The following is a 23,935-nucleotide window of genomic DNA, read 5'->3' on the forward strand; positions in this document are numbered from 1 at the left end:
GCCCAAATGAAGTCAAGATGGCGAGTGGGTGCGAGTGAGAATGAGTGGCAAAATGTAATGAAAAACTTCACACTGAATGCTTATTTAGATTGTTCAAAGATAAAGGGCTACAGGTCAAAGATCTTCAGTGCCTGAGAAGGAACAATGACTTACTAGAGCAATTGGGGGGAAATGCAGTGCTATCATCATCAAGCCTTGTAAGCATAAGAGAATAGGATGCCCACATAAGTCCAAGGAGAATGAGCCCAGGCCTTGCTATGAAGCACCGTGTGAATGGACAACATGGAATGAATGTCTGGACTCGATGCTGTGGAGCCAGGCTCGTGTTTCAAACGGGGCTCTTCGGTCCTGAAGCAGGCTCCTGGTCCTGGAGTGGCGTGTGTACGAGAGTATGGTTGTGATGCTGTATGTGAACGCATGCAAGCTTGATTCGCCTTCAGGGGGCTGATAATAAACCTAGTAAATCATCAAAATGAGTTCATAAGTGTTAACTTACACTGGACACACAAAGACCGGTTTAGCAGCAGACTCTGGTTTACTCCTGCGGCCTGTTTTTCTTTTTTTGTTTTGTTTTGTTTTTTATTTTTCCCCTCTTATTTTTCTTTCAGTTATTTTTTATTTCTTTCCTGTATGGCTTATTAGTTGTTTGTAAAGTCAGAATTTCAGGAAGGCTTCCCTGTGCATTTGCACCAGATGAATGTTTGATGTTATGAAAAGCTTTCCATATCATCAAAACTAATTTGTAGATTTTTTGCATGAAAAAAAAATCATACATTTCCCTTCAGGTAGACTGTGTTGCAGTACACAAGTTGCCATAATAGTAGGAAGCAGTAAAATGTGGTAATAAAATCTCATCCTTTTCATTTTCAAAGATAACATGACGACCTTTGCATGTGGTGATCTACAGCATAGTTCATTTTTAGATTTTGTTGAGTCCTGTAACCAAATGTTTCCGTTGTGGTAGGATACCGTGCTGTGTTTCAATGTTACTTGTTTTCAAACTTTGTTTTCTATGAAAATGATATGGAAACTTCTAAAAATGAAATTTGGTGCATATGTACTGCCGAATAAAGACCGAAAAAGAGGTGTGAATAGATGTACAAATCAAGTCATGGTTTGAACACCTTTAATATGCCTAATCCGATTGTTTTAGACTCTTTTTACCTTAGATGTAGGCAGCCATGAACAATCTATTTTGAGCCACTTTAGAGAGAAACTTTGTATTTTTAAAACTTGCACAAAAAGGTTGCAAGTGTTTTTATAATTGGAGTAATACCTCAGTTTTGAGGTTCTGCACACTAAATTAAAGGTGACGTTACAAATTTGTACAAAATGAACTCTTTATAAGGTGGCTCATTGTAGGAAATGCTGTGCCTTCCCCTTTGAGCACAAGTGTTGCATGAACAACAGTTTGCTATAATAAAACATACCAGATTAGCCACCATTAGCATCTATATCTACCTTGTGTTTTAAAATCAACTGGTAATTCTGAAACACTGTAGAATGGATAAAGATTATTTTGTGATCATAACTCTTTGTTGGACTAGAGTATTTTTGCAGCATTCCTTGTCATCAGAAACATGGTTAAAGTTTAAACTAGAAGCAGCGGAAACTAGCTTGTGAAATTTATCCAAGTAGAGTGCAGGCTAGGCTGTCTTGGGGAAATAAACGTTAAAACTTGCAAAAGTGGTGCATTTGTCTTTTGTGTATGTGCTCCGGTTCTCATTGAAAGGTCAAAATGATGATTTGAAAGAAGTTACAGCGAGATTTCTGAATCTCTTGTCGCCGGCCGGCTGTCAGCATCGAGTTACCTGAGCTCGAGGTAAATAACTTTTTTTGGTATAAATATTAAGAAATAACTAATTTATCTGTATACAAGGTATGTATTCACTATATAAACTAAGACTACAAAAGGCAGGGAATCCTTAGAGGAGGTAAAATGCTTAAACTGGTGGGTTTAAGGAAATTGCAATGCCAGAAGTAAAATTACGTTTATTACTGACTTCACAGTGAAATATCTGTGTGAAGGTTGTACTGCAGAAAATTGGTTTTATTGTTAGAACTTTATTGTTAGGGGCAGGAGCGGAACAGATGTTTGTATGAACTATGTTTTCAAAACAGAAAAAAACCACAAAACACTATGGCAAGGTCTGTGTTTTACTGCCAGTAAATGCCTCTTTTTGGTCCTTTTCATGATGGGAAGTACTGCAGCTGCTTTCTTCCATGGTTGGTGGTGGCGAGTTTGGGTTTGAGTGAAAAATTCTCTTCGTCTGCTCGCCAGCAGATCCTGCTGCTATTACATGATTTACCAAAACACGGACAGTTTTGAGCATCTCGGCCCCCACAGGGTGGCAGCATCCCGAGCGCTTGAGGAGAAAACCGAAGCCTATTTGTCCAATGCTTTTTTTCCTAAAGTTACAGTTTGAAGTAATGTAATTAATTACATTGGGCAAACAGTTGTCTGGGAGAAACGGGAGTCGTTTGGGAGGGTTGGAATACAAACGAGAATTAAAGATTCACTTTAGGAGCGCTAAAGGGATTGTTAAGACTTTCGAAAGTAAGAAGGCAGAGTTACTTATAGGTACAACCTTGCAGTGGAAGTCACAGACCAGTTTCCTGCCTACATGGGAAGATGAAGAAATTTTATCCTCTGACTTCCCTGAGCAATGAAATTGGGTCATTGACAGAAGCACCTCAGATCTTTCCATCATAACACTAAAACTGTGACAGTGACTCTGCTTCTACACTGCTCTATGATGTTTAGGTTGTCCGATGTTAACCCTGTGGTTGCTGTTCCTCAATTTGATAAAGACAAACAAGGATGCAGAAGTGAGGTTGGACATTAATCTACTCTTCCTGGAAAATTAGCTTTTCAGCTGAACTTAGAATTACAGGTATGTAGAAAAAGACCTTTAAAATAGCAAAAGGACAAAGATTAATCCATAGCATAAGCCTGTCCAGGTAGGATTTTTACTGTTAAAATTCCTTTGGAATCTTAGGATCTGAGGGTTGTACTCACTGATGGAGTTAGGAGTCATTTCGTAAAGGGAAATGCTATGCTGGATTGGAAGGGAGAGCTTGAGAGAAGTTCATAGAATGGTTTGGGTTGGAAGGGACCTTAAAGCCCATCCAGTTCCACCCCCTGCCATGGGCAGGGACACCTCCCACTGGCTCAGGCTGCCCAAGGCCCATCCAACCTGGCCTGGAACCCCTCCAGGGATGGGGCACCCACAGCTTCCCTGGGTGACCTGGGCCAGGGCCTCACCACCCTCACAGGAAAACATTTCTCCCTAATTTCTAATCTACATTTCCCTTATTTCAGCGTAAAACTCTTACACCTGATAAAGAACCCCTCCCTGGCTTTTCTGTAGCTCCCTTAAGTCCTAGAAGGCTGCTAGAAGATCTTTCCCCCATGCTGAACAACCCCAACTCTCTCAGCCTGTCCTCATACGGGAGGAGCTCCAGCCCCCCTGGTGATCCTTGTGGCCTTCCTGTGTTGTGGAATCCAGAACTGAACACACTACTCCAGGTGAGTTCTCTCTGCTCTGCCCTCAAAGGACACAATTGGCTTTCTGGGCTGCAAGCGCACATTCCCAGGTCGCGGGGAGCTTCTCATCCACCAGCTCCCCCAAGTCCTTCTTCCCAAGGGTTACTTTCACTCATGCAGGATGTTGCAGAAATTGCCAACTTACTTTTGCTGCTTTGTAACTGAGAATGTCTTCAGGTGTAGACTATCTGCCACTTTTAACTATAAATGTTTCCTCAGTTCTGCCTGTCACAGAATTACTGGCAGGAATTCTGGTCACAAGGCTGGAAACAATTACAGAAGTCCTGCATCTGGATCAAATAGACTTTATGCAAGGAAACTTAGTAGCAGAAAATGTGTAAAGTTTACAAACTCTTCTTAATAGTAAGTTTTAGCTACTGTCAGAGTGAAATGCAGGAGGCACACAAAATTCACTAAAAAGCTAATAATGCTACAATACCTACAGAATTGTGACTGGAAACTTAATAGCCATAAAGGAAATTCCCATTTTTGCTTGTAAATTCCTTGAAATGAGGGTGCTGCATTTATTCTTTTTATTAAGAATAAATTTATTTGCATTTATTAAGGGTGCTGATTTGGTGTGCTCCAAAACTAAGGAAAAGCTTTTTTTTCAAGCCATCATTAAAACTGTCCTGTGTAAATACCTGGGCCGTACTTTTAAATTTCTATAAAACAGTGGAAGCTGCTCTCCCTGGAAAATGACAAATGGGGGAAACTTCAACTGCCAGCTGTTGGCAAAGGCATTACACAAGTTTTGTGGTTTGAAGGAAGGCAGATGGTCAGTAGTCAGAACCATAGAATCATTAGGCTGGAAAAGACCTTTGAGATGATCAAGCCCAGCCCTGTACCTGTCAAACCATACCCCTAAGCATGGGGGCAAAGCTTCACGTTGGCAACACCAGGCCATGGTATGAAGCAAGGATGTCCTGCCTAGAACAGCAGGTTTTTGAGTTAAATGTTACTTCATCTTTAATCCTTAGTTCTTTTAAGTACATAAAAATAAACTGGGTATAAAACAACAGATGTTCTCGCTCTGAATTTCAGTTATTTATATTGTAAATTACTGTCAAAACTCCCTTGTTTGGTCATCTTCTGTAGCTTTTTCCTTAAGGTTTTCCTCATGTGTTGAAGGAAGGGAAGGATTATGACAGTTTTAATTGTGTATTAGGTGGTGCACGTGCCCCAGAAACAAAACTACTCCCCGGTTGAGTGCCTGTGCTGTTCGTACTCTTCCAGGCAGCGCTGTGGTCTACTAGATCTTCCCTGCTGTTGCAGTGTCCTTAATATAGATCCTGGAACAAGTATCGATGCGTTCCCATCCACTAACCACAAAAATTAAGAGTACGATGAGCTGGAGAAGCATCTTACAAGAAAAGTGAAGCAGCTTTAGATCTTCATGAGCTTGGGGAGGGGAGGGAGTGGAGCAGTCAGGTGCCGTGGAGAGCTGCAGGCCGGCAGTCTGAACGATACAGAGCCCTCAAAGTTAGTGAAGGTAGGAGAGGAGCTGGTGATTGCACTAACTGGTTTGGCATTGAAGTTAAGGCAAAAATCTAAGTACTTTGTGCAGAGCCAGAGCGGGTCAGGAACAGTCAGGGTTGGGAGTGAGCAGCTCCTCTGCAGTCACGGTGGTTTTCTGAAGACAACTTTATCCTGTCCTTTCTGCAGCTCAAGGGAGAGAGATGTGTCTTCTTTGGGAAGATAATTCCTCTTCCCCTAATGGTTCCTTGGGAGAACTACAACCCTGGATTTACCAAAAACCAGTGGTGTTAAACAGAGATGTTTGTTAAAATGTATCCATTACATGGAGAGAACACAGTGAATGAGGGTTCCTACCACGCATTCTTTAATTTCTAACTGTGAGCAAAAGCTTAAGTGATTATTTTTTTAAGCAGAAGTGACATTCCCAGGATTTATAGTAACTTTATGTATAAAAATAAAACTCTCAAATGTATTTCCTATGAGAATTAATTTCATTTTCAAAATGTAATATCAGAGTACATTGGCTGTTCAGTTTCCCTTCATTATGAACATATTTCTTTAGTTTCAATGTCTGGAGCATCGGTTACAAATACGAAATTATTAACTTATATCCTTAAAGAACCTAGCATTGCCACAGTGGCCGCTTGGAAGAGATGAGAGAATGTCCTCAGTTGGAAGGGGCTCACAAGGACCATTGAGTCCAACTTGAGGTTGAGGAGCTTGAAAACCAACAGAGATGACAAGAGTCAGAAGGCACAGCGTTACAACCCTACCACGCACAAGCATCATCCCCATAACAGACATGTATCCTTACTGGAACCCATATAATGCAACATCACAGAACACTGATGAGACTTAAAAGCAATTTGCTTACTTTAATACACACAGTAAAAACCAGGCATTTAAAAACAAATGCAGAACTCAAACAGAAAGCCTACCTGCAGAATAGTAAAAGGCAGCTAGATACTTACGAAATAGCTTGTTTTAAAAAAATTAAGCTTTAATAAGACTGTATAATTAAAAAATGGAATTTATCAAGGTTGGCTTTATTAACAAACTCAAATAAACACGAACCTGAAAGGCAAAAATCTCCAAGACAAATGCCGTTAGATCAAAATAAAGAGCAGCACCAAGAATCGGAGTTCCTCCCACTCTATTTTTCAGTTACCCCACATCCAAGGGCGCTGAGCTCTGCCAGTCCTTTAGCTGCAATAACTTTGGGGTTTGTAGCCACGCTTTTTGTGGTATTGTGAGTCTTATAAATTCCAATTAATCTGTCTGCGATCTCAAACATGTTGTTTCGCAGGGAGATGATGATAAACTGTGCATTTTTCGTTTGCTCCTGAAACAGAAGTCATTTGTGTCAGCCCAAAGTGTTTCAAAAGCGCCGTGTTTATATGGTTTCTGCATTCAGCTTTAGGAACTCGGGAGTGCAGCGCTATCAGTTCTGTCATTCAGCAGCTCCACAGATGCTGCGGCCTGCGAGCTCCTGCTATCTACAGCCGGTGCATGCACAACACACTCCCAGCCTGGCTCTCAGCATGGAGCACTGCGATTTACTTCAGCAGGAGCTTCCTCCTTCTATCCAGTACACAACTTGTTTAAGTGATTTCCATTGGACACACATCATTTCTTCCCAGAGCTGCAATTCACCAGTTGTAACGCAAATGCTGCCAAACTCACATTTGTAAAGTACTGGAATTGTTATAGCAAGGACTGCTAACGGCTAACTACAGCTGATTGTTTGGGGTAAAAGGATCTATATTTTAAAGAGGAAGCAGTAGCAGCAGGGATACGTGGAAATGTGGCACCTTTGGCAAAATCTAGCTCTCTTGAGACAGCTTTTGAAACTCTGTAGTCAGCATTTGGAGGGAAAAAACTTGTAAATCCTCTATTGCCACATTTCAGGAAAGCATCAAACTTAGCAGCTTAGGAAAAATATGCAGAAACCAACATTCTAAGCACCTTTCTGGAAATTTGCTTAGTACAGAGTTTCCACTTAATTATTTGGAAATTATCATTCCAGATTTTTAAAACTGGCCATAACTGTGTTACCACTTTGTCTTCTCTGGCAGAGAAGAAAATATCTTAGAAAAATTGTACTATAGTAGTTACCGTTAAATACTTACGTATATGTAAAAGGCTACAATAGATACATTCTTGAAGTCAAGTGCTGCATCAATCTCATCCATAAAATAAAGTGGCGTTGGCTTGTAATGATGAAGAGCAAAAACAAGAGCCAAGGAACTAAGAGTCTTCTCTCCTCCTGATAAATTAAATATCTTCTTCCAACTTTTCTTCGGAGGCCGAACGCTGAAAGAAATGGGAGTTTGTAACTTATTTGTGTTGATGATGAAAATAAATATGGTGAAAAGCAAGTCACAAGACAGGAAGGAATTCTTGAAAGACACAGACACAAAGAAGCTAGACTAAAACCATGGATGAATTGCTCAATTCTCTGAGTCTCCCACAGCTGAGAGGTAGTGAGCTGTGTTATTTCTGTTCCCTGAGGAGTAACTCCCTGGATGCATGCACAGCCATGTGGCCAGCTGATGTTTCCCTGAATTCCAACTACTCTAACACTCGGCTGCTCTTGGTAGGAACTAACACTTAAGTGACTGACACCATTCCCAGGCAGAATGAAACGATTTGGGAATAAAAAAACCCTGAGAAATTACTTCAATGAAGTCTGACTTCTGTCAGTTCCTTATTTCTCCAGGAGAAATTAACCTCTCTGTTACCCAGTGCTAAGAAGTTATGGTTTCTTGGTCTTGCCAATATTTGCCAAGAGGAAAGACTGTCTCAGTTAGCTGATGATCAATGAAAATTTACTTAAAAAGCAGATTGGAAAAAGGAATACAATAATCAAGAACTGCCACAATGATACAAAGTACTTTGACAAACCTAAACACGATTCCCTCAGAGAAAGGATCCAGACTGTCCACAAGTTCTAATTCAGCATCCCCTCCCAAAGTCAGCATCTGGTAGTTTTCTTTCAGCTTATTTGTTATTACATTAAATCCTGCCATAAATTCATTCAGCCTTTGTTTCCTCAGGTCTTCAAAAGCTTGTCGGAACTTGTCTCTCTCATTGGTAATGTCATCCAGTTCAGACACACGTTTCAAGTACAGTTCTTCCTATAGAAAAAAAAGCAGAAATAGCGTTAAAACAAGCTGCGTCCTTAATTTAGATTTTAAACCATTTTTCCTACCACTTGAAAATTCATGGTTTCCAAAATGGCTAACAGCCTTGACGCAAACGAACAAACCCAAACCTTCTCTTTTTTCTCATCTCTTTACTATGGTGCTGCTGATCTCTCTTTACTGGAAGGCCAGTGCTAAAATAAAAATAAATAATCTGTTGAGAGGAGGAAATGATCCTGGTATCGTGTATCTGTCTAGACTGACAAGAGGAGCTGACTGTAAATAAACTTTCACAGAAGAAAGTTGTCTTCACTGGCCATCTATGGTATCAAAAATATAAAAGGCGTACCTAAACTCCTACATACGACTTCCCCACTTGGCTAAATAGGAGCTAACAGATATTCAGGAGGTAGCACCAGCTCAGCCTGCAGAGAAGAAAGGGAAAACTCACAGGTTCCATTTCAGTTTCTGAAACGTAGGAACCAAAGAGGAACGGGACCCCCTTTCCTTTGTATGCCCATAGATGAGATATTTTCTTTTGTCACCTCAATAAAGAGTGCATTTTTACATGCATTTCAAGTGCAGGATCCATTTGAGCGGTCATCAAAAGAAAAAAGCACAACTGAAGATTATGTCTGTTTTTCAGAAGCAGTGACATGAATTCTGTGCACAGCCAAGTACTGGAAAGCAATAAAGCTGTCTAAACAGTGCTTACCTTCCATGAGAGGTGTACCATATTACTTACTGCACTGGCAGACAATACCACACCAAAAAGATGAATCCTAGTCCTGCATGATAGTACTTACCTTCTTCCTATATTCTGCTATCGCAGCCAGGTTGGGTTTCATTTCTTGACACTGGGCTTCCAGAAGGGCTATCTGATTATTGATAGCATCTGGATCCTTGATAGCCTCGAGCTCTTCTTGACTTAGTACTGGAAGTTCTTCAGGTGGTTTATCTTCTATGGGGTGCAGTGATAACTTTGACATCTACAATTCAAATCCAGATATTAGACATCTTTTAGAGATCTCTTTAGTTATCACATGAACGTATTCCCAAAATAAACATTTCCTGTATTAGTACAAAGTGAAGCTTCCAATCTCAAAACATTCAAAGATTCTTCACACAACTGCCTTCAAAAATAATACGCAAAAAAGATGACAAATTTCTCCCAAATTACCTGTTTTCTAATGACAGGTTATCATAGTAATCTTTTGAGATCTCAGGCTTCAAATTTTAAGAACTAAATAATTTCCCTACCTCTTTTTGCCAGTATTTAATCTTTGATTGGTGTGCAGAAATATGACTATCAACCTGTTCAAGTTTCAGCTTAACATTAAGAGCTTCCTTTTGAAGTGCATGCTCATCATCTTGAATAGTTTTAATCTCCTGGAGTAAACTGTGATGCTCCTCCTGAACTGCTGGCAATGCTGCCTAAACAGAAACAATAAAAACCATGAATTAATCAGTTGCCTACAAAACCATTTTCTCAGGTTATAGATTTTGTTTTGCTATATTATTCACAGCACTTGCTCTCCATAATCCTAAGTACTGATGTAAAGAAATACATAATCTTGTATTTAGAGTAACCTGGTCCCTGAATTCTGGAATGACTGAAAATATGCTGCAGTTTATATTTTCATTCCAGATTTGGATTAAACAAGTCCTAGACTCAGATGTTTTTAGCCAAAAGACAGTTTTAGAGGAAGACAGTCTGTAAGAAACAGCTTTATTTGGAAGAATGTCAGCTGTCCTGGTTGTTCTCACCCTCTCTCATACGCAGATCTAGACGGGGAACTGAAGTCCAATGTAACTGGATAAAATCTATTTTTAAACTAGAGTTTTAAAACTAATGTCTTTGAGGAAACTTGGTTTAAGTTTCTTCTTAGCTTCAGAAAACTGAGTCAAGATATATTGCCAGGTAACCATGTAAAAAATTATACCATTCCCTGACCACGTCAGAATGTCACTCTGCAGCGGTATGACAACATTTGCATAAGAATAGAAGGATATAACTAGGATATAATAAGGATATAATTCATCATCTGATTTTACCTGAAGACCAGACAACTTTCTAGGCCTGTTTTAGCCTCATTGCCTGCCCCCTTATCTATATTTAAAGGTCTACTCTGATTAATAATTAATCAAAATTATTAGTTGTGTATGAACATATGCAATATATTACAGAATACAGAAAAGAACATTTTTTGCCGTTTTATCCCCATGTGAATTTTTGGAGGATGGGTAGTAAAGTGACTGAAAAAAGAAAAGATACTTGAGACCAGCACCATCAAGTCTGAGGCTGAAATGACAAGGTAATTATGGTGGTTTGGATTTTTTTTTTATTTAAATAAAGGTACTATCAGCTAATGCAAACCCTTGCTAGGCCTGCCTGGAATGTCTACAGAGGAAGGTTAACAGACATCAATGATTAGGACAACTCTGACACAAAAACGCTATTATCTGAGATTTATTTCACAAACTGGATCCTCTATCAAGAAACACGCTAAATTAACATGCCACTTACTTCAGCTTGTTTGCAGTCATTTATAACTGCAGTAGCTTTGTCTTCTAGTGTGGTCAGCTCTTCTTTTAAGTCTTTCATTTCTTTTTCATTTGCTGCAATTTCCTTTTCTGTGCGAAGAACAGCCTCTTCAGATTTTTTCAGGTTTCTGAGTGTGTACAGAGATGTTTAAATACCACACATGAATGCAAATATAACATCAGATGATCTAGAAACACAGTCCTACTTATCAAGGTCGTACAACAGCTGCTGACGACATGTGGATTCCTGGGATATCCAAATAAAATAAATTTGTCCTCTTAACACATATAGCATAGAGGCCTAATTAAATGACTTAATTTGTTCTTTCAGAGACACTTTTGATATTTGTTCTACGTATTCATTGTGAATTGATATGCTAACGTAGAAAAGATACCACATTTTATCTCCTGGCATGCCTCACATTAAAATCAGTTCTTTCAGACTTGAACTGCTCCTTGCATGGCAATTAAGTGCTATTTTGAATGTTTATCCTGAAATATTGCATTTCAGTGATAGGCAAATATTAGCAGAAAAATGCTGTTTAAACGTGACTTTTAAACAGCCTATTAAAAACTAAAAAACTTTTTTTCCTTTACTCACCTCCTTAACAGAGGCAACATTTAGTATTAGACATGCAACTGAAAATTAAGATTTTAAGATCACAGGATTTTTAGCTATGGAGACTACCTAAAACAAGCAAATGCCCTGCAGGCACTGATGTCAACAGGCTAATGTGATTCTCCTTGCTCAGGTTTCACTAAGCTTTCTAGGTCTCTGATCCTTTGCCTGTAAAGCACATTAATTAACAGAGATTATAGTTCTTAATTAAGAACCAGTCTCAGTTTGAAGTAAATAAGTTTAGAGAAAAAGGTTATGACCTTTACCCTCCAATTTTCCTCTAGCTATAAAGAGGTGAAAACCATCTCCTCCAGCCTGACAAATTCCCCACGGAAGGGTTCAGTAGTAATGAAACACAAATCGCAGCCATATACAACTACAGGCCAAAAGCTTTACTGCTGAGCACATCAATGTCTACTATACCTGTCTGCAGTCTTGGCTGCCACTTGGGCTTTCGTAATAGCTGAAGTACATTCATCTATTTCTTTGCTGATCTTATCAAGTTTGTCTTGCTGTGCTTTAAGTTTTTTATTATTGATCTCAATTATGAGGTTATGTAACCGTTTCACTTCATTTTCCATTTTCCCAGCTTTCTCAGCAAGGCAATCATAATCTGTCAATAAACAAAATAGAGTTAAGGTCACTGTGCTGTCCCTGGGAACATCGGACTACTGCAACACATCGAGATTTAAGTGATAGACAGCTCTGCTGCATTACTATATTAAGTGTTCTTTATACTGTGTAAGATGTTAGTTGTTTATTTACTGTGGCAAAAAGAAAACCACCACCCACATCTTTCTGACACTATTATACTACCAGAACTGTTTTGTTGTAAGCCACCAAAAATCTTAACTAGATTACTTAATGCACGTAAATTAAAATACGTAAGAAGGTTTATATTCCAAAACTCATTCTTTGCATTTATTTAATGGTAAGATGCTCAAAGAAGATAAACTGTAAGAACCAGCCACAAACTGTTGCTCTGTAGCTGGTATTACCACGTAGTTACTACGCATGCTGAATAATCAGATAGCCCTCTCTGCCCTCAAGGTAGATCAGTTGCCTTGTTTAGCTTATATTTAAAACTCAACAAAACCATCTCAAGTCAAACAGCTTTCAAAAATTAAACCCCAGTTGTTTAATTATACATTAGTTTTCTAAGGGCAAAACAAAAAAAAAAAAACCCATATAAAGTTTGATACAGATTTATAATTTCCTTTTAGGGACAGAAGAGGTAAAGCGGAAGCTTGAAAGGTGGAAGGCATCCATGTCTCCACAGAAGAACCCAGGTTTGTGTCTCTCCATTATTTGGTAGAAATGTTAGAGAAGATATTTATAATATCACACCTTAGTCCTACTCTCTTGATGCTAATCTGTTCAAACGAGGCACAGAGGGAATCCATAGTAGTATGTATTTGCTTTCCTAAAATGCTATGAAAGTGGAACCATGGAGGGAGGGAATGACATTTTACTGTGCTGGTATTATTCCCTGAGCAAGAAATACAAAGAAGCACCTAAGGTTTACTTTAGTAAGCCACTAATTGATATTCAAGAAATTGTTATTCAAGTTCTTAGAGTAAGCATCTTTCAAAAAAGAGCACAACAGAATACAGGGTATTCATTTTAAAGAGCCATGTAATAGTCCTGTCAGAACACAGCAAAAGCCTTTACCCGACTTTAATATCATCACCCTCCATATTAACAGTTCTGACCCCTAATTATAATGAATCATAATTGATTCTTCATGATGAATCTGAATTTAACACAGCCATAAAAGTCTACCAAAATTAGAAAGAAAAAAAACCCCTAAAATTGTTTATTTTAGCATGACTGAAACATGAGCTTGAACAACTGGAAAAATAAAAGAGGATTCACTGTCTAATCTCTAGAAGTATCCGCATTAGAAGAGAAGAGGTTCCAAACCAAGACAGCACTGCACTGGTAATCTGAAAGAACAAAGCTGTAACCATTTACTCCTGTATTAGTGAAAGAACATGACTACAGTTTTTATCTATAATCCCCTGTCCACAAAATGTACCTTTTTTATAACTGTCAAGGGTTTTTTCCAGTTCCTTCTGTTTGATTTTGTCTGGAGCAGCAGCAATTACATTTGCTTCAAGTTCCTCAACTTGGGTTTTTAGATGAATTTCCTGTTCAGATAAACTCTACAGAGAACACAGCTGTGTTAGAATCCTGTGCTTTAAAAAGACCTTTAATGCTAGCAATGATTATGTTAAGCTGAGGCCAAAGAAGTTATGCCCCTGCACATTCATGAAGAAGCCAGATATTGCCTCAGTAATAAACCTACTCACCTGGATACTTGCTGTGTACTTTTCTAAAGTATTTCTCATTTCCCGAACACCCTGGTGCAGATTTTTTATGGTTTCTTCAAGATGTAATTTCTCTTCTTCACACTGTACTGCTCTTTTAGCATTCCTCTGCAGCTGAGATTCCATTTTACTGACCTACACAAAAACAAGGTATTATCATTTGCCTAGCATCGCCAACACAAAACAAATCATGTGCTTGACAGTCCATGATTTCTTAAATCACACGAACAAAGGGGAGTAAAAACTTGAATTTGCTATAGCTGGACAGAATATGGAAGCTGACCACTGAAAAGATCAACTGTAACTGTGAAAAACGGGAGGAGTAAGCATAAGAAAAAGTAAGCTGAAGAATCCATGACAAAACAGCTCTTAATGGAGAACTCTTTTAAGGAAATAAAACTAGATTAAGCTTGAAAGGCTTAAGTCAGAGTAGTGAAGGCAGAAATGAAAAAACACACAAGTAGAAGCTAGAAGCAATTTTCATTGTAGTTCAGATTTGATGCTCCTTGGTCTTTGTGAGGAAGTATTACCACTTTGATGTTTGACCCCACTTAAGCTGAACAGCAGATACTAGGCAAAAAGGACATAGGCTCTATCCACACTAAATAAAACTACAGACTAAAATCTAAAAGAAGTCAGAAGAAAAAGCAAGCTGTATCTTGATATCCCAAAACACCCTTGAAATACAAATTTGAAGGAGAGCTCTGCCACTCCCTAACAAATCTTGCAAGGACATAAAATGAAGGAACAAATCTGTCTTTTCTTGCTGCTGAGGTTTGTGCATACTGCTCTGCAACTCAATGGTTCCTACCTTCAATCAACTGCCAAAAACTAAATAATAGGCATGTGATAGCTGGGTTGTGAACAAATGCACTTAAAAGCAATATAACCTATGCTAACCTTGTGAACTTTAGCTTTATAAATCATTGTTAATGTATCTTTCATCACAGGCCGTTAGCTACTCATGTTTATTTAAAAGGTCATAGCGCATGTGTGTATGAACTGCCAAAACACAAAGAACTTTGACGAAATTCCACTTTTAATTGAGATTATGTACTAACCTCTTCTTCTGAAACATCCATTACAACTGAGGCACCCATTCTGCCCTTCATGACTTTACCTCCACCACCAGTCATTGTTCCTAAAGTAAAAAAGAAAACAAATAAGTTAATTGTGCTTAGATATCTATACAGTGCTTAAAACATAGTTGTAAGTTTTCACTTAAATACCTGACTGTTCAATGATTTGTCCTTGCAGTGTTACCACTCTCCATCTTTTATCTTTTTGGAATGCTACTCTGGTAGCTTCTTCCAAGTTGTTAGCTACTAGGGTGTCACGTAATGCAAAGTAAAAAGCCAGGCGAACCTTCTCATCTTCTACCCTCACCAGATCAAACAACCGAGGAATATTTTCAGGAGTTGGGATTTTTTCAATTTTTTTTTCCCATACAGTCATCTACACCAAAAAGAGTAAAGAAATGAATGAAAGATTCTTTGGGATAAATGATGAGGTAATTTCATTATTCTAAGATATGTTAAGACTTCAAAGCAAATGCAATTAGCAGCAAAGCTTCTTTCCTTGGGGGATCTCTACTTATTTCCACCATAACTAAAAATTCACTGATAACTCAGTATTCTCTTTCATAGTTTACAGTTACTTGATTACTTGGATTATTAAGTTTGCTAATTTGTTAAAAATCTAAATATAAAAATAAAAAGACACATCAAACATTTGTTGTACACATACAGGTATCTAAAAACCCTTGTAACTCTCTGTAAGTAAACGTTATAATTTGCTAGCAGAATATTCCAGGGTACCAATAGCCTATCATAACGTTTTATATTTTAGCTTTGTCTGTATTTATACATATACAGCATAATATATTAATATACTACTATATATTCATATTACTTAATATTAATACATTATACATATACATATTAATACTGTGCACATTAGGGTAAATCAACAATTTGTTTTGCCAGAGTGCTAGTACTTACTTTGTCCAGAGCTATAAATGTGGCAACTCCAATTCCACTTGTCTTTAAGAAATTCACACATGTCTGTGCAGTATCAATTGTATCAACAACGATGTTGTCTAAGGCACCACAACAGGATGAAATAGCGATGTCGTACTTTTCATCGATAGCTCCCAAGTCTCCCTAACAATTGAGAGGGATAGGCAGAAGTACACCAGTTAGCTTGGCATAAACGTTTTGCCTTGGTACTAAGAAATAAATGACAAAACCTTTACACAAAGTGAAATGGGAAGAAAACAAAGACAAACCTGTCTTCTCCTGCACACCGCTATTTATCTATTTCTAATGTACTTGTTTTCACAGTAGAAATTTATTTACAGCTTCAAAAGCGGTGCTTCTGGTAGGCAATGTGGTAGCATTGATTTATTCTCTGTAGACAAATGTTAAATTTTATACGCCAACATTTTAGTGAGGCAGTCTGGTCTAACAAAATCATTCCATGTGTTGTTAGCAGAGCATGAGACAAAATACAGGCAGCTGTACTAGACAATGGTCTGCCTCTGCTTGAATCGTATCCTTTAAAAAAATCTAACACACTTTTAAAAATACCTACACTAAGGAACTGATTTTTCTGAAGCAGAGATACTGCTTGGATGAGCAGGTTGGGAAAAAATGAGAAGATTACAGAATACAAAAATAGCACTTTTACATTGACACTGATACGCAGGCATTGTTCACTGCTAGGCAAAAGGGAATGCAGAACTCTACCTAAGCTGCAAATTTTCAGAACGTTAAATCAAAACTGCTTGGAAAGAACTGGTAACACACCGAACATTTTGCTATGACACAGCTTTTCTCAGTCATCTGAAAGTACGTTGCTCTCTTTGATTTGATATGATTGCAAGTAAAACAAGGAAACAAACAGTAAAGATATCATGAAATTTTATAAACTTTGAAGAAAAAAAAAAATTTGTACAGTTCCACATTAAGTTACACACAAGCAGCAAGATGTATTTTTTAAGTTTCATGGCAATTCTACCAAGTGTGCTGTTACCCATGGGTTCTACCTGCTGTGGCACCAGAAGGTAAAAAGCACCACTCCATGATATTTCTCCGATATATACATATTGAGGAAGCTCAACAATCTTTTATTTTATAGCTACTCTACTGTCCAAATTAATAGCACCAGCAAAGTGAGGAATTCTGTCTTTCACTCAGTTGCATAAACACCACTCTTCCTGTGAAGTTAAGACTAAGACTATAATATAAAAGCCTTTTAATATTTACCAGTCTTCCGTACAGTCCAGGAATATTTCCAGATCTCTTCTGCTGAAGCAGAGCCTCAAGCACTTTTCCTCGACTGCGACTTTGTGCTAAAGAACTCTTGGCTTCTTCTACTTTTTGACGCAGATTTCGAACAAGATTCTTTGCATCTGATTCTTCTGTTGCCAGCTTCTTAAGCTCATTCTCTTTCTAATGGTCAAAAGACAGACATGATCTTAGCATCGCGAAAATGGCAGTATGCAGGGAGTCTTAGATTGATGATTGTGCAGGCAATGAAACCAGTAACTGCAAAGCAAAATAGCAAACATTTACCAGAAGAAAGGCTGGTATTTGGATACACTTCAGCTAGTGTTTAGTACACTTTGGTACCAACAGCACAGTTTATGAATTCATGAGTCAGGCTTAGGACAAGGGAGTGGGATTTCTTTTCTTTGGAGAATGAGAAAGGGGCAAGAAGTGAAATTTGAAGAAGGTTTAGAAAACACAACCGTTTATTTATTTTAACATATCTCGTGATGATATTCAAACTGATTCCCTTGCAAGGACAGGTAGGATTTAATTTCAGTGCTTAACATTAACCTTTGCTTAACCCGTAAAATAAGTTTGAAACCAAATACTTATTTCACTGGTTAACTGAGTATTCAAATAGAGATTTTTAATGTTATTCTATTAGAGATTGTCTGTGGTTTAATTTCACCACAATTAGTGCTAAAACAAAGAGTGAAACTGGGTTGTCTGTTGCAGCATTGTGTTGTAAATGAAGGAAATTATATACGAAAGTAAAGTCTCACCTCCTTTAATTCCTGTTCATCTTGGGGTAATTTTATACCTATATCTTTGATAGCAGCTTTCCTGTCCTTAAGAGTTTCTGAAGTAGTCATCAGAGCCTCCTTTGCCTGATTTAACTGAGCCACAGCAGTATTATGACGGCTGAGATAGATATCAAGCTCTGACTGGGCTACATCCATCTTTGAACGCGCTTCATTCACTGCTTTACTGAATTCCATGAGCTCTTTCTCTTTGCTCTGCAAAAATGGACAATGTTACAACTAAAAACTGTGGGATTTACTAAATCAACCACATACTATGAAAGAAAAAGAGGAAACAGGTGTGGTTTTACTAGCTCTCCTGTCAGCCAAAACCAGCTATGTTATCTACAAGAACAAGCATACCTTAATTTATGAACATATTCTGTATGGAAATGAAATAAAGCAGTTTTCGTAATTATAAAGAGCATTAGGGAATTATCTTAAAACATTTCTATGTATTTTTTGTATCATTTTCTCAACCTGAAGCTGAGCCCTACACATTGTGCTAAATTACAGATCAAACGGAGAAATTGTGTTTTCAAGTACAGAAAATAATCCCCCAGGTTTACAGGATCAGTTTCCAGCCTGCAGTTGGCTCAGTGATTGAATAGCTAATACCAACAATACCCGAGTGTTAGAGCACTAATTCAAAGATAGATTACAGCTATGTGAAAGGCTTGGAATATTTCATTTCAAAATCTGTTTATTTCAGCAACATATTTGTTTGAATATTTTGATGGGAGAAACTTAAAATGTTTTTGAATAATGGAAGTGCAGGATCATTTAATACATATCTGAACAATGTACTGGATGATGTGATCATTATAAAAAACAAACAACTGCAAGAACAATATAGCTCAGATTTGAAATTCACAATTAATTTCCCAGTTGTGCTTCACTGAACTAACACATGAAACAGTGTATTTGTCACATAAAACAATACTTTAAAACTATCTTGTAATCATTCTGTTCATAAGTATAAAAGCTATGCATTTCAGTTAATACATTAAGTGTACTGAGTCAAAACAGTTCAAACCTCTTTTTCTTCCTGAAGTCCTTGTGTTTCTTTCTTAAGGTTATCCATAACCTGCTTGAATTTTTCTTCTTCCTTCTCTTTTGTCTTTTCAAGAAGCATTTTCTTCGATGTTGCTTCGTTGATAGCTTTTTCACTATTGTGAGGTACTTTTTTCAATTCTTCTACCTATACAAGTAAAAGACTTTTAACTTTCTCCCCTGATGAAACATAACAGTTTTGCCATATCTTTAAACCTTGCCTTTTAAGTGCTGTGTGGAAGTCAAAGGAAGGATCAGTCCACATGGTTTTGTAGGATAAAACACACTGTGGCTCCAGCAGGAGGCCAGGATTTTATTTGCAAAGTTAGTTCAGTTCTAGAACCCACTCAGAGAGAAGCAAGCCATAGCAGTAAAAGAATACACCTTTATGCATAAGAACTCAAGTCTCTGAATCACAATCAGGCTTGCTTCCTAAATACCTACTTTCAGAAGGCCACTCTTGATCCAGAGAGTGATTTAAGACCTATAACAAGTGGCAACAACTAGCTTGGTAAAATATATCAATTAACTTAACTAGGGAAACAGGAAAAAACATATCTTGAAAAAGATATGAGAACATGCCATATTCCTGTAATCTCAACAAACATGACAAAAAGATGCTTTTCAAGACATAAGACCTCCCACCAGAGCAGAGAAGCAACAGGAAACATTTTGACTGCCTTTAGGCAGAAAACAGTCCGGTACTGTCAGCCACAGTCTCCTCTGGTAAGGAAGATGTGCAACGAGTAATGGTTTAAGGGAGAAAAATGCATTACTTGAGTAAGTTTTGCAAAAAGAATTCATAACTGATTTAAGTGACATTAAATATCTGATAAAAAAATTTAAAACATTTCTACATCTTCTTTGTTGCAGAAACTGCAGTTGTTCCTTTGCTATTTTACCCCAGCTGCGTAGAGATGTTCTCATCTAGAGTAACTCAAATTCAGTAAATCAAGTTGCAGTTCACACTACCTTTTCTTTGTCCTTTTGGAGTTCCTTCTCCAGCTTTTTAGCCTTGCTTTTGGCATGTTTTAGATTTTCCCTTACTTTAACATCCTGCAAATCCAACTGACTAAATTTTTCTTTATTTTCCTCTATGAACTTTGTAATTTTATTGAGTTTCCTAAAGGGAAAAAAAGAAAGAATCATCTGTTCCATGGTCTATAAAAGTAATGTCAGTAGAGCTTGGCTTAATAAGCAAGCATATAGAATTTAAACCAAGACTACTCAGTTCCTGTGAAAAACAACATCCAATACTTAAAATACGGTATTTTCCCTGAGGAAGTAATGTTTCATCAGAGAAAGATCAACTCCCCAAGCAATATTAAATGCATTTTCAGAAACTTAATCTTTTCTTTGATAGAATTTATAATTCACATCTCTCATTAATAACTTTAGTACTATGATCTCAGAGGATGAGGTTAATATTGCAGATGAACTGGAGATTAGCACCCAGACAAATCAATTTTAGGGAAACACAATTTATGCATAAGAGATTTATAAGGAAACCAGAGAAAAATACCCAACATCCATGCATCATGGCTGCATATCTAAAACCCTGAATCTCCCATTGTGATTCAAAAATCTCCCAACTATTTTTTGTAGTCAACACAAAAATGTATGCACTTTAAAAACCATCAGAAATCAGACATTTCCTTTTTGTAACTGTGAATATTACTCAGATTTCTCCAAGAGAAGCAACCTGCAGAACCAAATTAAACCAATGAGAAATTTTTTAGATATATTTTTGTGCAACAGATAATTTAATTCATGACAGGGAATGTTCAGTTATACCATATGGGACTCAGCTCAACAGATAATTTAAGTTTTTGGTGGAAGAACTATTGAAAAACCCAGCTGCACCCTCATTGTTTAATCACAACTCCACGCAACTATTGTATAGTTCTGCTCTCTCAGGTGTTCCCCCCACAGCAACACAACTACTTCTTTTTCTGAAAATCCTGCTGCTTAATACCGCATACATAGACCATATAAAGACTGTACTCTTAACTTTCAAGTCTCTACCTAAAGTACTTACTTTTCCAGTTCTTTTAAAGTTGTATTCTTGGTTTTCATATCATCTGCAAGTTTACTACTCTTCTCATTAATGTCTTTTGTTTCTTCGTTAATTTGTTCTTTCTGTATTTCCTTGTCATTTATTCGTTTCTTGAGGTCATGGCTAGAAAAAATAATTAAACCCAAAACTATTTTTTCCATAAAGCTAACATCCATAACGAATATATATTTCCAATCTTAAATGTAATTAACTATGTAAAGCAATAAATTCTAATATCCATTATTGAGTAACCTTGCTAATTTAGTACAAAACAGCAAGGAAACCTAACAATTTAGACATTTCAGATGAAAACAGTCTTTTAAGTCATCTACTTTCTCATTTGAAGTATAAAGCTGTGAGATATTAATTTGCCAGACTACTTTACTTTGTAAAAAGCTGGCAGGCAGGTTTTTTTGTTTTGGTTTTGTTGGTGGTGGTGTTTGGGGGGGATGCATTTAAAGGTTTTTCATGAAAATGGCCTCTATGTTAAAAATTTTAACTTCATAATTTGAAAGGAAAATCACTAGCCATATGCTATTCAACTAATTTTGAAGGACTGACATGGCTGCTAAAAACCACAAAATATTTCTGATAAGAGATACGGAAGCAGAGTTTACACCACCACTACCACATTCAAGCCAAATCAAAACTTCAGAGAAGTACTTACATATAGAATTGGCAGATATGATTCTTTTCTTTAAAAATTCTGTTTTCCAAACAAAGAAATTCAATGGCTTTATTCTTGTCGGCTTCCAAGGCATCCTTTTCTTTTTCCACCATTTTAACTCTATTTAACTAGACAAAACAGAGGTCAGAGCTGACTTCATTGCTAGTGCTACAGAAGAACAGACGATGAGAAAAAAAAACCCAGACCCTTTGTAGCACACGTGTCCTCTAGAGAGATGGCGTACAACAATTAACTCTACAAGGCAATTTGGCACTACAAGCTTTCAGAAATAACAGATGACTATTCCTGCACCAGAGACTGTAATTTTAGGGCAATTTGAAGAGTAATTTAAAACTAAAAGGGAACCTACGGATGCCAGGAACAGCTCAGGCAAGTCAAGGAAAATGTAGGTAAGAAATAAAGGGGAGTTACATCTGGACAGTCTAAATATGTAATTTTCTATACTTCAACCTTTTGTCTAGCCCCTTTTGGCTTAATAAGCAAGCATATAGAATTTAAACCAAGACTACTCAGTTCCTGTGAAAAACAACATCCAATACTTAAAATAGTTAATTCCTGCAACTATTTGTCTTTTGCTTTTCTTCCCAGCCTTTAAAAAGTCTGCAACCTATTAGGAATTACCAAAGCAAAGAATTGATTTTATTTAGTACTTTTAAAACCCCTTATGTAATTAAAATGTTAGGAAAGCAAGTTCTGTAACAGATCTACATAGCTCAAGTAACAACTAATTTCCTATGTATTAAGCCTCCTCATACAGCTGTGGGCACATCACCTCAACAATGTTCTGTCTGCTTCTTTTTCTTAGCATATAAAATGCTACTTATCCTATGTACTATTTAGCAGCAGGAGCGAGGCAGATAAAAAGCCCTGACTGGATGTATTCAGATAATGATAACCTGGTTTTTTGTTCAGTCTAAGAAGCATTTACTATGTGCAGATATGATAAGTGTTCAGCAGGTAAAATTCTATACTCCAACTCAAGCATTCAAACCTTTGGGAATTGAAAGGCAAAAGCAATATAAGCATTTAAAAAGAGCAACTGATGTTGACCATTCATTTATTTTGTAACTTAAAAAGCAGATGCAATAGAGAACTCAATTTCTCTGTACTTCTGGTCTTCTAGAGGAGTACCAAATTTTAACTAAGCCTCAATGTTGTTTTTCTAAAACATCCAATAAAGAAACATTGCCAGTTTATATTTTTTACTCAGAATTCAAACAAAACTTTCCAAGACTCACCTTTTCTCCTCTCTGTTCATTTAAAATCTCTACCCTGCGACACAGAGTTTGGATAGGATCTCTTAGTCGTGCAGATCCTATTAAGTCTTCTAAGTATTCAAGCATGCCTTCATCATGTTCAGTCTGGCCTTTTGGTTTCATCATTGCGATTTGTTCAACTTCACCCTTGGAAAAGAAAAGTTTGATGTTTTCTTTTCTTAATGTGCTTTATTTTCTGCAGGAAAGAGTTAGTGTTCTGAAAAAATAAAAACGTGTTTGGAATGCAGGTGTGTGAACATATTCTAGCACTGTAAAAAAAAAAACCAACAAAGTAAGGCAGTAATCAAGACAGACTATTCAGAATAGTGATACATTTGGGAAAACGAGGATAAAAACAAATAGAAATTTCCTCCAAGGAATGCATGATGGTGATATGCATGAAAAACAGCATCTCTTCAGAAGCCAGCATTCAGGTATAAATAGTGCTTCATTTCTCTAAAGATTCAAAATGTATTTCCCCAATCTAAAACCAGAAGAGAATAAAGAATGCCCCCTAGTTCATGTAGCATCCAATAGTCTTAAAATAGCTTAATCGGGATTGAAGTCCCAGGAGGGTTGTCTTTAGAAAATAGAAGGTCCATAAAATCATGTCTGATGGATGAACTGGACTTGTAATTCATACAGCTGATACTTCCTTGTTGGAAAAAGAAAAACATTCTTAAAGTACTAGCCTTCCTTCATTAAATTTTTCTTTAGGTACAGCATCAACTTTAAAATTATTGAGCTTAATAGTAGCAATTTCTATTTTAAAATAAGAATTAAGAAATATTAAACCAACCCAATAACAAGGACTTTATTTTACTGATGCTATCATTAGCCAACAAAAAAACCCACTACCATCAATGTTTTACACTTAGGACAGAGCAGCACAAAATCCTTCCAAATATAGGCTATACTTTATAAATTACATAATCATATATCAGCACGTGAAAACATGAAAATGAATATACACATTAAAATGGTATCAGGAACAAGAATAAATTTGATAGATGCTGCAAAAATAAATAGAGAATACTGAGTAAAAATTATTCACTTTTCAAAATCCCTGATAGTTAGGTACATTGCAAGAGACAACTATTTTGTAAAACAGAGAACTAGTACCGCAGAGCACCAGGACTGGCCTCTCT

General features: G+C 37.2%; 1 protein-coding gene across 3 annotated transcripts in view; it reads right to left on the reverse strand.

Moving 5' to 3' along the window:
- Window positions 1-66: 66 nt before the first annotated feature.
- The window catches only part of SMC4 (structural maintenance of chromosomes 4), a 44,118-nt gene continuing 20,249 nt past the window's right edge, over window positions 67-23,935 (reverse strand). For all 3 annotated transcript variants that reach the window (XM_054074620.1, XM_054074618.1, XM_054074619.1), the window contains exons 6-24: window positions 22,770-22,934; window positions 21,511-21,638; window positions 20,826-20,966; window positions 19,760-19,910; window positions 18,771-18,935; window positions 17,717-17,950; window positions 16,929-17,114; window positions 15,663-15,824; window positions 14,892-15,117; window positions 14,724-14,803; window positions 13,645-13,797; window positions 13,371-13,497; window positions 11,756-11,945; window positions 10,697-10,841; window positions 9,430-9,603; window positions 8,976-9,158; window positions 7,931-8,163; window positions 7,156-7,339; window positions 67-6,368 (exon numbers count right to left, since the gene is read on the reverse strand). In XM_054074620.1, coding sequence (XP_053930595.1) covers window positions 6,180-6,368; window positions 7,156-7,339; window positions 7,931-8,163; window positions 8,976-9,158; window positions 9,430-9,603; window positions 10,697-10,841; window positions 11,756-11,945; window positions 13,371-13,497; window positions 13,645-13,797; window positions 14,724-14,803; window positions 14,892-15,117; window positions 15,663-15,824; window positions 16,929-17,114; window positions 17,717-17,950; window positions 18,771-18,935; window positions 19,760-19,910; window positions 20,826-20,966; window positions 21,511-21,638; window positions 22,770-22,934 — 3,216 coding nt within the window. In that variant the 3' untranslated portion in view covers window positions 67-6,179. The remainder of the gene's footprint in view (window positions 6,369-7,155; window positions 7,340-7,930; window positions 8,164-8,975; window positions 9,159-9,429; window positions 9,604-10,696; window positions 10,842-11,755; window positions 11,946-13,370; window positions 13,498-13,644; window positions 13,798-14,723; window positions 14,804-14,891; window positions 15,118-15,662; window positions 15,825-16,928; window positions 17,115-17,716; window positions 17,951-18,770; window positions 18,936-19,759; window positions 19,911-20,825; window positions 20,967-21,510; window positions 21,639-22,769; window positions 22,935-23,935) is intronic.

This window comes from Cuculus canorus, chromosome 9 (assembly GCF_017976375.1).
Source record: "Cuculus canorus isolate bCucCan1 chromosome 9, bCucCan1.pri, whole genome shotgun sequence".
Classification (NCBI taxonomy): Eukaryota; Metazoa; Chordata; class Aves; order Cuculiformes; family Cuculidae; genus Cuculus; species Cuculus canorus.